Below are 17354 nucleotides of genomic sequence, written 5' to 3' on the forward strand. Positions count from 1 at the left end.
TGTCATATGTCATTTTTATATCTATATTGTATGTTTTCATATCTGTATTAGTGAATTTCTTGTATAATAATAATCTAGTATAACAGTGTCATCAGGTACAGCAGATAAACTGGCCTTTACTAAACTATTTTGTACCTTTTCTTTTTAACTTTTCTCTGGTTCTGTTGTTTTTGTCACCTTTCTTTTTGTCTTTCTCTTGGATAGTTTTTGTCTCCCTGCATGCACTGGGCTGCGACTGCGGTATGAAGCGAGAATTGAATGAGGCGGGGGAAAAAGACGTGTTGCCCTGGGCAGTAATTTGCTCTGAAATCTTGTATGAGCCACAGTGTCTCCAATAAACACTGTCGCTTCGTGTTACGCTCGGGCCGTTGATACACTGACAAGACTAGTGATGTGTTTAATACGATAAATCATGGCTCCCGATCTGCGCGGGCCGCTCTGCCAGCTCCCCTCCAGCTCAAGTCTGGGACAGCAGCTCCAGTTAGGGAGGGACTGGCACCCCTCTCTCCCAAAGACTCCCCAACCCCCCTCCTCTGCCAGGTCTCCAAAGCCCAGGGCAAGGGCTGCTCCCTCCACTTTCCCTCTCTGTCCTCTTATCTCTCTGTTTGTCTCTCACTTTTCTGACCTGCCCTTCACTTAACACCAGCAGTGTAAAAATGCACTGCGATGCATCGGTCTGAATGAGGTGATTCAAGTGCATTGATTTTGTAATTATTGAATTAATAATAATAATAATAATTATAATAATAATGCATTTTATTTATAGAGCAGCTTCTTAAAACTTCTTTAGAGAGGGACTAAATACAAAATACAATATACAAAAAAACAATAAACTTGGTAGTATAGCAATATAGAGTATATGTTTTAAAATGCAAAAGGAGAGAAGTTACTACTGAAAAGTAACAGTAAAACTAAACTAAAGGCACGTGAAATGCTGTATTTGGTGTGTTTTCAAATGTGAAATTTATTTTAAAATTTTTATTGTCTGTATATTTATTGTGAATAGTTCCTGTAGTTCATGTATGTATGATTTATATATAATTCTGAATTATACCATTTATATCAAATCATGATGAAATGTGTCATTTTGTATGTTGCGTCGTTTTCAAAAAAAATCCAATCAATTAGAATTAGGCCTAAAGTCTGAGGTTTACAGCTAAGCCTAGGGAATATTGAAAAATAATTTGCTTAATACATTCTCGTTAAAACAAAAATGAAGATTATTGACTGTATTGCCCTGCCAATTTTGAAAATCAAAATTGAAATTTCCATGTTAAATATTATAATACTGATGAACTCCTACATAGAGGAAGTCATATTTTGAAGTTGTTACTGCAAATGTTTATTCATGAGCCTGCTGGTGTGAGTTCATATTTTATAACTCCTCTGAATGATCAAGCCACTTACGATGTGTACCCCCACCAGAATTAGTCAAAAATGTACTCTAATAGAGCCTATTGTTAAGTCCAGCTATGTCATTTCCGACTCCTGGTGACCATGTGGATAGTGTTTCTCCAGAATATCCTGTCATCTGTTTGGGTTTTCAGGCTTCTAAATGGCTCATTCATGATTCCTCTAATTGTATCCATCCTTCTTGTAGTTAACGACTCAGTTCCCTTCCACAACATTTCAACATTTTTAAGTATCTTCATCAGGTTCCAGTCTTCACCAATGTGTGGCATCTCCCAATCACCCAGGCCTATTTACAACCCATCTCAACTCCCACACCCTGCCTGCTCCTTCTGTATTTTACTGCAATAACGTTTTCCATAATAACAGTTCTATATACCCTTCTGCCCATGTGATGGTGGGATGTACTTGGGCATGTGAGCCTGAGCTAGTATTATCTCGCCTTCATCTCAGACAGAACTCATCTGTGTCTCTCATGAGGGAGCTCAAAGGAGCCTAAGACGATTGCAGGGAACGAACAGATCTACTCAGCAGCTTCTTCAGTGGCTTTTATTACACCGACCGTCTGCTAAAGCACAGCTAGCTTCTCTAGCATCGTGCCTTGATGGATCTTTTATCCAGAGAAATGTGCAGTCTTTCTTGAATATTAGGCCAGTATACACTTTGTCTAACACTTTCTTTGATGTGTGGTCCAGCTGAGCAAATATTAAGAGCTGAAGTAGCTGCCTAATCCCTCTGAGTGTCAGTAAAAAGAGAAGCCGTCTTTGCATGGCCTCAGTGGTTTTGGACTTTGTTGTGCTTTAGTAGCTTAACTCAAAGTTGCTGTGAGGGCACAGCAACTTAGAAGATGGACAAAGTCAAGCCACGCTGTGTTCTGCTGCCTTCACACTTAAGTGACAGATGCTAATCAGCCACAACATTTAGTTGAACACCAGTTTATTAATATTCCAATACTGATATTCACACTTTTTTCAATGAGGTATTTTCTCTTAGGAAAGGTCCAATACTGCTTTCAATTTGCAAGCATTTCTATTGGATTATGATTTCTTTGCCCCTGATAGGTCAATATATTTGAGCAGCTGATAAACGAGTTGTTGTTGACAGTATTTTCAAATGTAATGTTTTTTTCCTGCACTTGCAGAGGTTTCTGTTTTAGATTAATTAGAAAAACAGCCTGTGGTTGGAAGGAAGCATTTTGATTTATCTTCTCATTTTGCAATTGGTTAAATTGAGGTGGTTGTTTAGCAGGAAGAGGGGTTTGTTGTGTTGTTTTTCTGTTTGGGGAGTGAGATAGTAGCCTCGGGTTGTGTCTGGCTGAGAATTAGAAGGTGATGCTCTCTTTACAAGGTCGGACCACAGTAAGCAATATCTTTTTTTCCTGGGGACGAAAAGGGTCTCCAAAACAGTTTTTCCCAAGCTGTTATCCATAGGAGAATATGGGAAAAGGGAAAGCGAGGTGGCTGACTCCAGTGACCCTGGTGACCTCATTTAGCTTAGAATGACCACATGTAGGCACAGCATCAGCCTGGAGGGACTGGGTGTAGATGGACAACAAACTGTGTTCTGATGTTCAAAACGAAACAGGGACACTGCCTTTAAAATATTCTACTCTGCATGTAATAAAATGATGCTGTCTATTACTTAATCAGATTTGGAATAATTAGCCTGTTTTATTACCTTTATATCTGCCCTGTTTTCATTTTATAACTATCACTGGAACCTGCAGTACTGTGCAGAAGTCAGAGATCACTCTTCATTATTTAATTTCCGGTCCATGACGGGTTTTTCATTTTTTTGTGTAAGAGAGAAAAATAGCAAACTAATTTATCAGAAAAAGCATCAGTGACAAAAAAACATCAGTTCTTTTAAGTAATTAACATCTCCATCCTTTGCCTTTATTATTCCATTCTTTTCAGGAGTCTTGATTTCAGTTTTTTAAGAACTTTGCAGGGGATATTTTTCCATACCTCCAAAGTTCAGTTTTAGAACTTGGTTGGTTCAGTGATGTAGAGGTCTGGATTCTGGGGTGGTCAGTCCATTGTTTTGAGGACATTTTTTCAGTAACAGCGTCTTGACAGCTGCACATCATTCTAGACTCATTGCACTGAGTTGTCTCCTCACAGTGGAAGGATGAACAGAAATACAGTTCCAGATTTTTTTTTTTGTCTGAAGCAAGAGTGGAGCTTGATTTTCTCCTCTCTCAAGCATAATAAGCTTTAAGTACTGTTTTAAGTGCTGTTTATCTGAAGGTGATTGCAGGTCTTGCATTGTTGTTAGGAGTCACATTTTCTCTGGAACCTTTAATTACTTTTTTGAACTGCGGTTTTGGAAAGTTCTGTTTTTTAAACTTATTTTTATACGTATTTTTTCCCTTCTACATGCAATGTATTATTTTGTGTCTAATCTCCTCAGAAATGTCTTCTGAAAATGAATAACACGTCCTTAATGGCCGTTCTGACTGGAAATGAAATAAATGGGGGTTACCTGTCTTTTGCACAGTGCTGTATGTGTAAGTACTTATAAACATGGGCTTTTAGAAGTTGTGGGACTTAAGTTTGATGGGCTTTGAATCCTCTTTGTGACTCATTATTGAATAAATTCTACAATGTCTACTTTATGTTTCCTCAATTCCAATCCTGTGAGGCCAGTGTCTAGCACATTTGCTGATTTCTTTGGAAAAATACACTAAATAAACCTAAATTAACAGATGAGTTAAACCAGGTGTGGAAACCACCCTTCCAGGTCCAGGCTCGAAATCAGATACTATGTAAAATAAACCAAATAAGATCTGATGAAATGTACTGTTTTGGACATACATGTTTTTGAACAGTGATGATATATTTCTAATATAATTTCAGGCATGTAATGTTAAATAAATCTCATTGCTTAGAATACGTTTCCGAAACAAAAAAATGGTAAAAAGAAAAAGAGCATTTTTGGGTGCACTGCTTGACCAAGCGTAAAGCGTGATTAATTCAGCAGCTAGCATAGAGGAAGGGGCCAGAAGCTCTTTACAGGAAGGCTTGACCCACTTTCTGTATCACATGGTACACGGCAAAAACTGCTCTTAATAACCATCAGGAAGATATCAGATTTACATATAATTCATATTAACCAGAATTAAAATGGGGAACAAAAGTGTATTTATAAGGTTGATGTTTAATTCTGTCTGTAATTAACTCTGATGCTGTGGAGTGGCTTTGCTTTTGTGCTCCGTTGCTCCCCTCCATCAGTCGAGGTGGGTTCAAAGCACACATGGCTTTTGATGCAATGCTGGTTCAGACATGCAGTCGTGTTCCCGCAATCAGCGCACACAGATGCAGCACTGAATTTTGAGCATGCTTAAGAGCCTACTCCTTTGTTTTTTTGCCCATTTGTGTTACCTCGTGTTTAACATTCTCAAAATAGAGCTCAAAGATTTAATGAAACCACAATGACACGACTGTGCACATGAAATGCAAAGAACTCTTCATTAAAATACCAGACATTTACCAGGTGCAGTTTCCTAGGCCTGCTCTCCTTAAACCAAACACTGTGGTGTATATTTATGTTGCCATGCTAGCGTGGCACCTCTGAAGTTTGGCTTTAATGCAGTGCATTGATTTTATTGATTAGGTTTTATGCCAAGCAAGCTTCCTTCATTCTTACAGTGCAGTTTGACTGAAGGGAAGACAACAAGTGCTTTAAAGGAGCAGGGGATTTATGTTCAAAAAACTATTTAATGGTCTGAGCAAATCAGTTGGAAGTAATGTAGGAGAGTAAGTGGCCACCATTCATCACCATGGCTCTTGCTGCAGATTTTCAAAACTCCTTCCTAACGCCCTTGTCAGACTCTTAAGAATTCAATCACAGCGCAATAGGCAAATTAAAATTGTAATAAAGTCTTCATTTTTGTGCAGAGCTTTCTTCCACTCCTACACCTTTATCATATTGGCTAGGGAGTGTAAGTGAATGTTGCGACCTTTTTGGAAGCCATCAAGCAGAGCAAACATGGTTTCATGAAAATCACTGAGGCTAACAGTGACTCAGAGCTTCCATTAATACATGCATAAGCTGATACTCTATGAACTGAAGCAACTGGATGACTCAGTGAATAGGATTTCAAATACTCCTGTTTCATTTCTACATTCTCACTTTCAGCACAAGATCCTGCCTTTTTTTACTGCCACTTCACCTAGTGATGTTAGAGTGGCTTGCACTCTCAACAGAGGATGTGAGAACTAGGGGTGGGCAATATGTCAAAGAAAAATGTGTGTGTGTGTGTGTATATATACATGTATATATAGTGGAACAGACACAGTTTTATAAATGCCATCAAAAATTATGAGTACATTAAATTAAAATTTGCATTCTCTTGATAATCTTTAACAGCTGTGCCACTGAAAAACTCTTGTTCTTTTAAATAAAATATGCAATTGTCATTGTTGTGGATGGAATTTCCCTGATATTGATTCAGATAAATTTTCTCTGATATTGATTCAGATAACTAAATTAAGGTTGTTGGCAATACAAAAAGTCTATTAATTTTCATTTTTGCACAGAATATTTTTAATTTCTATTTTTTAAAGGCTTAAACACCAGCATTTTTTTAGGACTGAGCAGTTTTAAATAACTTTGTTCTAGAGCAGCAGTGCCTAAACTTTTTTGGGGGCCAATGTGCAATGTTTGTGGTGGGCTGTGGGCCAAAAAACAAAGCAATATACAAATAAAGAACATAGGTAGATTTCAGATTGTTACAAATATATTACATTTCACTATATTTTGTCACTAAAATGCTTTTAAAAACAATTGCAAAAGGAAAATTAATAATGAACTCAGTTTCTATATAGTAATTAAAACATTACTGTTCTCTCATTGGGTGAGGGGATGGGTTTAGGCTAATTTTCTGGTGAGCCAAATCAAACTTCCTCACAGTTTGGCTCACAAGCCACATGTTCATAAAATTGCAAGGTTAGGTCAGAAACATACTTCTTACAGGTACACAAAAGCTTCTGTGCAAACGTTGTTTTGTGCGTCACTGCATTCTGAAGTGTAATGACACAATTCATAACATAATACAAGCACAAGCTGCAGTCTGAGTGTTGCAGCAAGGGATGTTACAGTGACAGCCAAGCCTGGCCAAGCTGTCTTGTATTACCATCAGGCCTTTGTCTGGTCAGCTGTCAGCATACATGAGCAGTTTGACGAGTCTCACACAGAACTGGTTGGCTTATATGAATATGGATGCACATATGATGTATGTTTATATAAATCATTGCCTCTTCATTTTAATGGAACAAGCAGCACAGTTGTGGCTATTGGAATAACAGTAGATCCTGTTGACAGACTTTATATGTCTGCTATCTAATTTTTTTAGTTTGTACAGCAGGACTGTGATTGTCGTGTGTTGGCAAAGCATTGTCATTTGTCATTGTCATTTGTCATTGTGCATTGTTGAGTATAGACCAATATTTATACCAAAATAGACCAACAGGTGCTCCGTTTTCTTTTGTCCTGTGCTCCTGAATGTGTAGTTGTGGTTACTGGATATTGTAGAGAAGAATGTATTATATAGTGTTTATATAGTTTGTATTTGTCTGTCTGCACTTTAGCCTGCTGTTCTATGATAAATGTACCACGTCCTGGAGAAACTACATTTTGTTCCTCTCGACACATCTGTGATGAGAAGAAATAACAATAAAGCTGACTTTGATTTGTTTTTCTGGCCCTAGAATTTTGTAATGACCATAACTAAGAATCAGTATGCAGTGTGGTTGGGTCAGGTCTGGCTGACCACTAGTCTAGTATATCAGGTCAATGCATCAGTAGTTCTGGAAACAAAGATATGGTATGATATGCTGTGATAGATGATAGGATATGATATGAAATGAAATGATAAGAAAAGCGTATTACTCTGTTAGGCTGTATTACTCCAACAGTCGTGTGCCGAGTCTGATCTTTTCATGTTCTACCTGGTCACTGACTGCTTCAAATAAAAGGAAAGTGCGAGTGGTTAGAGCAGCCTTAGTGGTTTGATTTCTGTTCGTTTGTGGCCTGGCCTTCTTCCTCTTAGAGCGGATTAGGGATTTTATGCAATCTGTACTCTGCAGGGAGATTGGTGGACAGCTGGCTGCAGATTTCATCTGTCCATCTCATTCTACCACTCTCTGATTTCACTCTCATGTACTCATATGCACTCTCTCTATCTCTCTCTCTCTCTCTCTATCTCTCTCTCTTTTTTATCTCCTACACACATATCTCAGATCCTCTATACGCACATTCAGAAACGGGGAAAAAATCCTTAAACACTATTTTTCTCCTGCTGTGCCATCATCCTCCATCTGCAGTCTTCATCACTCACTCCCTCCGTCTTTTCCTCTACCCCTCTGCTCCCTGTCTTTACGTTCCACTGGAAGAGCTTAATGTTTCAATCTCTGTTGGGTGACTGCTGATCCGCAGACCTCACAACTGTGGACAGCAAGAGAGGTGGGGAGACCTTCATGTGTAGATGCGATCAAGAAAAGAAGACATGTTAAACTAACACAGTCAGCATGTGTCTGTCTTTTCTCTGCTTTCCTTACTTTGCTTCTATAACCTTTGGATACTCTAAAAATAAATAAATAAATAAATAATAAGGGATGATGGCATGCCAGCTGTTTTTGTTGTAACTGTAACTATTTGAGTGTTTGAAGTTTTAGTTAGCGAGGTGAAATGAGTTTTGTGTATTGCTGAATGCTGCTTTGAAAGGAAATGACCACTCCATTCCTTTATTCCCTGTATGCGGTCAGTGCAAGCTTTCTGAATCTCGGATTAATTTTTAAGTGCAGTGACTTTTCTGTTCTGTCACAGAACTGTTTTGGCATCGAGCAGCCATGTGTGCAATATTATTGATGGGATCTTAGATATGCTGAGGGTTTTTTTTCACTAGCAAAAATCGTTTGTCTTGGTGCTTCTGTTGTAACTGTTTAGGGTTTTTCACCACAATAATATTCTAAAGCCAGATGTTAAATGATTGTAGAGTGATATCATATATTGATTTTAACTCCAAAGATGTACAGTATGACAGCAAAATTTGTGACTTGAGTTTATGAGAATTGCTCCCTCTTGTGTTGAAAGTATGCATTTATAATATCACCAGTGATGGACGTCACATCAAGCAAGCATGGCACTCCTTAAATTACCATTAAAAGACCCATATCATATGTTTTTCTTGTTTTTTATTTTTTTCTCTCAAATACCAAAAATCTCTTTATACCAAAAACAGTTCAAACAAAAATAAGTTTCTATAAAATGGCAACTTTACTAGAGAGGACTTTAGGTGATTTTATTCCAAGCAATTGGGAGCACTTCTGTTGGTCCATCATGAAATTTTCCAACAATGTAAAGGGCAGCTGTCATGCTCAAATGATGTAGAAAAGTGTAAAAAAAAATGGAAATACATGTTTTTCTTTGGACGATGATGATAAATCATTCACATTTAAATGACAATTTTCCAACCTCTCTACCTCGGTTAGAATTGAACAGGCTTTTTTGTTACATGTCTTTTATTCTTATATTTTAAAACACTGAGAAAAATTCAGTTTTCCACGACATGTGCCCTTTAATATTAAGAGAGTAGATAAAATATTGCCCACTTTCATGCTCCTACATGTTATTTACCTGCCTGCGTATACACTCTCCAGGTGACTGGTTGGCTGCCGTACCATCTCTCTCTTCCTGCTCCTGGGGATTTCCTGTCACGTGACCATACTCCTGCTTCTCCTCCAATCCCAGAATGGAACCCAGCAAAGTGCAGTCAGAGGGCGGGCTTAATGTCACCCTCACCATCCGCCTCCTCATGCATGGCAAAGTAAGCACACAGAGGGTGGGGGGGGGAGAAAAGGAGTAATATTGAGGAAGAGAGATAGTGAGAGAGGCTTGTAAAGAATAGGTGATGAGCCTCAGTTTGTATATATAGCTTACCTCCTGTCACACTGTAAAAAAGATACCTTAGCAGTAATTAATATCTAATATTACCTAACTAATAATTAATATTTCTCATGTGTTACACACAATTTTTAAAATATTTATCATGTTATATTAAACATCCAGCAAATTTTAAATGATTAAAAAACAGAAATATAACACAGCTTAAAAACACTGATCAGACTTGTCTGAGAACTGTCTGTGCATGGTCTTAGTATTCTAATGAACACATTTGATTGACATTCGAATATCCAGGGCTCACAGCCTGCTATGCCACTGAAGCAGACCTAACGAAGGAATAGGCAAGCAGACAGACATACAGATGAAGTAGCTTTATAGAGCAATTTTGTGTCCTAGGTTAGCTTTCGCTTGGTTGTTAGCTTTTGCTCAGTACAATTCTCTGATTTAAACTGAGAGCAACAATAAATTAACACTTAGTTTGGTTAAAGCTGGGACAAACCACATCAGCCTTGCAGTTGAGGGTAATACTTACATGAGCTTTCCTCAAGATTAGGACTGCCCAGTTTACATCAAAGGAGGGGGAATGCTGGTGAAAAACATCAGCCAATTAATGGTCACTGAAGTTATTCACAAAACAGACGTCATAATTCGCATGAAAGCATTATAATTAATGAGGTTATATATGTTGTCCTATTACAGTAATGTGTTTGTCTCTCTTTGCTTTTACGTCTACAGGAAGTTGGAAGTATCATTGGAAAGGTATGTTAAGCTACACACTTTGCTATAAGAACATACCTTAAATCGGTGTTTACCAGCTCTAGTGCTGTAGCCTGTCTGCACTGCACAATTTCACTGTAGGGAAAATATGAAACTGCCCTGCAGGTGCCCAAATATCTTTTAAAGTGTATGTTTGAACATTTAAAGGTAAATTCACTTTTTAAGAATTCTCAAAACTCTTTTTGCTTCTCAGAAAGGGGAAACTGTGAAGAAGATGCGTGAGGAGGTGAGTAAACTCTCTCTGTCTCTTTACCCTTCAGCGGTGAGTGAGCGAAGGTTGTGGGATTAAAACTACAGTCAGGGATTTTAGAGGAAATGTCTAACTGTGGATTGTAAAATATTGAAAGAAAGAACTGAGGGCAAGTTTCTTTCAGTCACCTGAGCTTGGAATGCAGTCAGTAATATATTAAAGAAATAGTTCTGTGAAAATTGTCCAAAATTGGAGTGTTTAGTTTTGCTTTGGAGATATGAGGCTAAAATCTGACTTTTTTTGTTATACTGTCCCTTTAAAATGTGGAATTTATTTGTGTATGTATTGGTCTATGTGTTTGTTTGTGGTGAATATATATAATATATACAAAGGATAGAATGTACATATTAATTTGGAAAGGAAAGCATCTTAAACCTGTCACTGAATGTTTTAAATACATTAGTCACCAATCACTGACTTTGTGTGGTCTGCAGAGCGCTGCTCGCATTAACATCTCGGAGGGGAACTGTCCAGAGAGAATTGTCACCATCACAGGACCCACAGATGCCATTTTTAAGGCTTTTGCCATGATTGCCTACAAGTTTGAAGAGGTATATATTATCAGTCCCAAAGTTACTAGTGGAACAGACTAGTTATAGTAATCTCTTGCTTTTTGGTAACATACCTGAATATCTAATAAATTGCTTTATGGTACATAAGGTGGAACAAAGCCTGTTTATCGTCTGAGCAGTCTGATTTTGCAGCAGTTTCTGAATGTGCTCAGTGCTGTGGTTTTCCTGAACTGCCAGTCAGAGTGAAATGAACTGGCTCACAACAGTTAGAACACCAGTCAGCAATCATTGTAGCTGGCAGGGCAGAATCAGCTTACAACTTAAATTGGGAAAGTGCCACAAAATTACGCAGCATGTAAAGAGCCAGTGTTTCTATAGCACTATGTCTGCAGTTCCTGATCAAATGAGAGATTTTACACCTTTTCCTTTTTGCCATGCATCTGAAGGATATAATCAACTCCATGAGCAACAGTCCGGCCACCAGCAAGCCCCCCGTCACCCTGCGGCTGGTGGTCCCAGCCAGCCAATGTGGCTCTCTCATCGGAAAAGGTGGCTCGAAGATCAAAGAGATGAGAGAGGTATAGGGCCTTTTGCATTTTGTGTTAAGACATGACACTAAACAGCTACTTTACTGCATAGGGTCTGTATGTATTTCTATCGGATTCCTAAAGTATTACTAACAATACTACCCAGACTGGACAGTATTGTTATGGGATAAATTTTGTTCATACATATACATATACAGTGGGTTGCAAAAGTATTCATACCCCTTGAACTTTTCCATATTTTGTCACATTACAACCACAAACATAAATATATTTCACTGGAATTTAATGTGAAAGACCAACACAAAGTGGTATACAATTGTGAAGTGGAAAGAAAATTATACATGAATCAAAACATTTTTTACAAATAAAAAACTAATACAAATACATACACACACACACACACACATACACACATACACACACATATATATATATATATATATATATATATATATATATATATATATATATATATATATATATATATATAGTTCTTTTTTTTTTGGTTTACATGTTCGAAACAAAAGGCTGTTGTTCTTCCATTCTAACTGTAATGTTGACATATCTAAACCGTGTGAAGAGTTGCTCTGCTTTGTTAAAACGTTCTGCATTTTGTTAAAATTCCATGAAAAAAGGACCAACAGAAATGCTCCAAAATTACTTTCATTATCCATTAACTGCCGTCACAAGTTTTTTTTTTTTTAGTTTGTTTAGCTATCAGCAAATGACAAAAACATTGCAAAAATGTAAAAGATTTTCTCTTTTTACAACAGAAGACTGTTCACACACATACTAAAGCATCTCCTCTTTAAAATGTGTTTTTTTTTATTGAACATTTAGAATCTGCAGTTTAACAGAATTTCCACGCTTGTTTCAAAGAGCAATGAGTGAGAAATAGCTAGTAGAAGATGTAAGAAGATGTGTTTCCATGGAGGACTGTTAACAGGTTTGTGTTTGACATGTATGTGATGCTCTTTATCTCTCTCCAGTCCACAGGAGCTCAGGTGCAGGTTGCTGGAGACATGCTGCCTAACTCCACAGAGCGCGCCGTGACAATCTCGGGCACCCCTGAAGCCATCATCCAGTGTGTCAAACAGATATGTGTGGTCATGCTGGAGGTACAGTGAGGTGGCCAGTGTGGCCGGACAAAGCCTTTGAGACAACTCATGCACAAGCACATTCAAACTCAAACACACATACTCTCATTCTCATATGCCCCTCACATATACCTTCGTATCCCTTTATTAGGTTTGCTAACAGAGACCCCACACTCCCCGACTTAGCTGCTTCAGATTCAGTATTTTAGTAGCCATGTTTGCTGTGAATGTCACTTGGACAGTCACTGTTGATTTTATCAATCGAGTGATCTACTGATCATTTTTATGGCTAATCTAGTTTTTAAAAATGGCAAACAATATAAATGGACCTACCTTTCATAGCCTTTCAAAACACTTTATAGGAAGACCTCAGCTCTATCACAGCAAATGTCTCACCACCAGTACAGTCAAAGACTTTGGCAGTTCCCTATTTAACTTGTTTAAATCTGCCAACAAAGGAGTTACGGAGGAGTTGTTGAGTTTAGTCAAGTAATTGTGACAGACCTACCAAAACACAATCCCCTTCAGCCCCCTGTTGAGAGAGTGTATAGCTTACCATTGCTCTGTTGAGACACACACGGCCCTTGTGCTGGTTCTCTCTCTCCGCATATCGATTGCAGTGTTATTCAGGTCCAGCAGTGGCATGCAGGGCCACAGGTGTGCCTAGGGGAGCTGAGGACTTTGACGGGACAGTATTGAATGGCTCTCATTCTTTTCTCTTGTTCCAACTCAGACCTGATGCTGCCATACCAATCAATGAGCTGGCAGAGGCAGAGCCGCTTCCTTTATGTACACATTCTTTAGCTCTCTCTGTCGGAGATGTCTTCCATTAAACATCTCCATGAGACTTTAATTTCCCTTTTATTTCGCATTGATATTTTTGGTGTGTGAGTAAAGAGGATAAAGAGAGAGGAAGGGATAGACCACGACAGTGTCAAGGTCCACCTATTGTCAGATCCACTGTGCCCATGTGTGCATCTGAAAAGAAATAAAATACCCCTCTTGAGGTGTTATATGATACAAGAACGATCATTAAACAGACAATAACAGACAATACAGAGGAGCAATTGAGCAATACTGAGGGAGGTGCTAAGACAGACATACAGTGCAGATGCTCTGGGTAGGGCACTAAACATGGTTTAATGCGTATTTGCAATGTTTATTCAATTGCAGTAGACAATAGACAGAGGAAATGGATCAGGAGAAGAGAAGGACAGAGGAAAGAAAAAGCAAGAAAGAGAGAGTATAGTAGTGTTTTTTGTGCTTGGGGAAGTGAGTGCTAATCCTTTTTAGATCCCATAGTCTCATAAGCTGAAGATTTAATTTCAATGCTGGATACTGCCTGGTGCCAGCCATTTCAGATTTTTCCTTCTTTTTTTTTCTTCTTTATTTGCACTGTGTTGTTTCAGTACACCTACCTTATGTCTACACTCATTGGTCATTTTATCAGAAACACTGACCATATAGATGCAATCTGTAGATATAAAGCTACTGACTGTAGCCCATCTATTGTGGGATGTAGTGTCAGCCATATTCTACTCGGTCCATCAATGGAAAGGGACCACCACTGATTGGATATTATTTAGGTGGTAAAACATTATTAGCACAGCAGTGACACTGAGATGCAAGCAGTATGATGTGTCATTTCATCACATGATCGTATCATAGGTAACAAGTACTTCAGAACACTGAACAGCTGCATGTATCATAATAAATTTAGATCAGTCACAGAGAGCATGAATATAACAATAGGTTAAATAGCTGCATGCATTTCCTAGAAACAAATAATTGATTGGATGTCAGGCTGTTAGAACATTATTTAAAGGCACACACTTTAAACAGCCAAAATGAAAAATGTAACCATTTCTTCATCTGTTGTAAACATGCCCTCTCACCTCTTACAGCAGTACTACAAGAGTCTCCAGAGTGAGATTTTCTGCTTTAAACACTAGGAAAACCCACCAATGGTATATGTTGAAAGTGGGAGGAAGTTCTGAAAAACTACAAATGTGGATATTTGAGGGCAGGCCATTGGATTTTGTATTTTTTTTTTTGTCCCTCTAGCTGGATAATGCAGAAAGAAGCTATATAGCTTCTTCTAGGAAGCTGAATATCACAAAAACACAAATGGATGAAAACTACTCAAGGATGAAAACACAAAAAGGATATAAATTATGAATTCTCTCAAACTGGTGAGGCTGAGGGATGCAGTGCTGCACAACACGATGTTACATACCATAACAAATAATTAAATACTAGTTTTAGGTCAGAATGCCCCTTTAATTTGTTCGTTTTTATTTCAATTAATAGATTTTATCATGTATTTCTTCTTTAGTTTACTTTTTCAAATGATAAAAAAGAATCATTGTGCTCATTATAGTTTTTTGTAGCCTTTTCTAAGCATGATGTGACTGTTTTGCTAGTCCATTGTGTCTGTTCAAACTTAAAGTTACAGTTTCAGAGTTTTATGTTTCATTTCTGTCTTTTTCCAACATGTTAAACTCAGCACATAAATAGAAACCAAGGACTAAAGGTTGCAGGAAAATGTCATATTTAGGTTTTAAAAAAACAAAGCATGTCTTTTGACCAGGGGATGTATAAACATTTGCATACAACTGTACAGATTGTGCTGAGAAGCTGTTTTAAAGTATCATGATGTTGTATATTAACCAGGTCACCCACCCATACATGGTAGTGGCACATTAGTTGGTGTTGTGTCGGTACAGTTGAATCAGGTGCCACAGTGCTGTGTACATTCGCACAGCACACACATCACATGCTTACTGACACACAAACACCTGTCTACACACTGTCATTCTCAGGGTCTAACCTTGTGTCCGCCTCTTCCCTCTTCCCCTCTGCTAGTCCCCACCGAAAGGTGCCACCATCCCCTACCGCCCAAAGCCCGCCTCCACCCCCGTCATTTTTTCAGGTGGCCAGGTAAGAGCCGACCCGCTGGCGGCGTCCGCAGCCAATCTCAGCCTTTTACTGCAGCACCAGCCACTGCCTGTTAGTGCATTCAGGTTTCTCACCTTTTCACATGCATGCTACTGTGCCAACCCAGCCAGAGGAACTGCTTGGCTCGGGGACAGAAAAGGGGAGAAGGAAAAAAAAGAGGGGCTTGCTGTTCAACACATGCTGAGGAGAGTTTCCCTGTGTCTGATATTAGACTGGAGAACATCCTCTGCTATTATACAGGTGGAAAATTAATCATTTTGATGCCGCCTGTAAGAGAAGGTAGTTCTCTATTCAGACGATATTGGGGCAGGTGTGAACACTACAATATTGGCTGAGATAGTATTCACACCCTAGAAATGTATTTTCCATTCTGATCAAGGCAGCATGTTCCACCATGTATTGTTTTTGGTGAGAGTAGCATCTCATGTTTATATTGATATCAATCTAATGCACCTTTGTGATGTCTGACATGCAGGCTCCTGATTTGCACTCTCTTCTCCCCTTTGAAGTAGATATCATATCCTTTTAATATGCCTAAAACAAATGCATAAAGCAAACAGCCCACACTATAAATAGTTTCATAGGGTGGGGGGGTGTACAGGGGTGTTTATTGGACCAATAAAGCATCCAAAATGAAGTGGTCGCAAAATTAAATAATAGGCAGGAATATTAAAGGGATATTGTATCTGGTGAATTTGTCAGGCAAGTCATTCCAGCTCATTCATTAACCAAAACGACTCTACAGTGTGTGCTTCTAATATTGTCCTCTACACTCTAACTGACAGATGAAGAATTACGCCGCCTTTCTGCTCTTAACATTCCACTTACTCAACTTTAGCCACTCTCTCACACTCCATTTCAAGCAGCCATTAATTTTAGGTGGCCTCTTGAATGGAGTCTCACAAATTCAGAGCTTATAAAATTATCATTAGTGTCATATTTCTTAAGTGCACTTTATAGAAAACATAGCACAACAAATAAAATAGCTTCTTACAGTACTGTGCATTTTATTTATTGACTTTCCAGTCCAAAAGGCCATTAATAACAAGTTTTTTGTTTTTTTTTGTAACATCATTTAAAAACTGAAAATATATTTAACCAGAAGCATGTTCCACAGTGTTGATGTATGGGCCTGGAGTGGGTATTCCATTGTTCTGAGAATACAAGAAGCTTATTTGTTTGATTTACAAATGTTCATCTTTTCATTTATTTCCTTTTCTCAGTAAGGGCTTCTTGACTGCTACACATGCTTTCAGACCCAGTGTTGAATTGGAAAATTGAACAAAAACGTGGATTTTTTAAGATCTGAAGCAAGAGTGGAGCTTGATTTTCTCCTCTCTCTGAAAGATGAAAGCTTTAAGTACTGTTTATCTGACACAGACAGTTTTGGTGGTCGACCAGTTGTTAAGATTCCCGATTTCTTTTAATAACCCTTTGAATTCCACTTTTGGAAAGTCCTGTTTTGTTTCCTTTAGCGTTCCCCCTTACTTATGCAAGTCGATGATCTTTTATCTGATCTCCTCTGAAGTATATCCTGAAAAATTAATAACTTAATAACTTGCTCAGTAGCTGTTTTGACTGGAAATTCAATAAGTGGAGGGTGGTCTCTACAGTACTGTAGAAAAACAAAAACACACTGCCAGATAAGTCGTATGGGATCTCTTAATGAAGGATGTCTAATTTGATGTTATGCCTTTGAATTATTCACACTTAACTGTGTTTGAGGTGCTGAGATGAAGTATGAAATATTAAAAGAGCCTCTCGTGGTTATGATTCAGCTGATTGTGTTAATGGGCTGCTGGCAAAGGTGTTGATTTCATTTTTTTCTTTCTCTGTTTCTCTCACTCACAGGCTTACACAATTCAGGGACAATATGCCATTCCACATCCAGATGTGA

The 17354-nt window shown here is 38.3% G+C and overlaps 1 protein-coding gene across 14 annotated transcripts in view; it reads left to right on the plus strand.

Moving 5' to 3' along the window:
- pcbp3 (poly(rC) binding protein 3) overlaps nt 1–17354 on the plus strand; it is an 81369-nt gene that overhangs the window by 53915 nt on the left and 10100 nt on the right. For 10 of the 14 annotated variants that reach the window (XR_005130379.1, XR_005130380.1, XM_017691562.2 and 7 more), the window contains 8 exons: nt 9072–9238; nt 10051–10074; nt 10286–10318; nt 10777–10893; nt 11301–11432; nt 12392–12520; nt 15365–15508; nt 17309–17350. Coding sequence is in view for 12 of the 14 variants with exons in the window: in XM_017691562.2 (XP_017547051.1) it covers nt 9164–9238; nt 10051–10074; nt 10286–10318; nt 10777–10893; nt 11301–11432; nt 12392–12520; nt 15365–15508; nt 17309–17350 (696 nt within the window). In the remaining 2 variants the exon portion in view is untranslated. The remainder of the gene's footprint in view (nt 1–9071; nt 9239–10050; nt 10075–10285; nt 10319–10776; nt 10894–11300; nt 11433–12391; nt 12521–15364; nt 15509–17308; nt 17351–17354) is intronic. The other 4 variants (XM_017691559.2, XM_017691561.2, XM_017691558.2 and 1 more) reach the window with 1 other exon arrangement.

Source organism: Pygocentrus nattereri, chromosome 6, assembly GCF_015220715.1.
Source record: "Pygocentrus nattereri isolate fPygNat1 chromosome 6, fPygNat1.pri, whole genome shotgun sequence".
NCBI classification, from domain to species: Eukaryota; Metazoa; Chordata; class Actinopteri; order Characiformes; family Serrasalmidae; genus Pygocentrus; species Pygocentrus nattereri.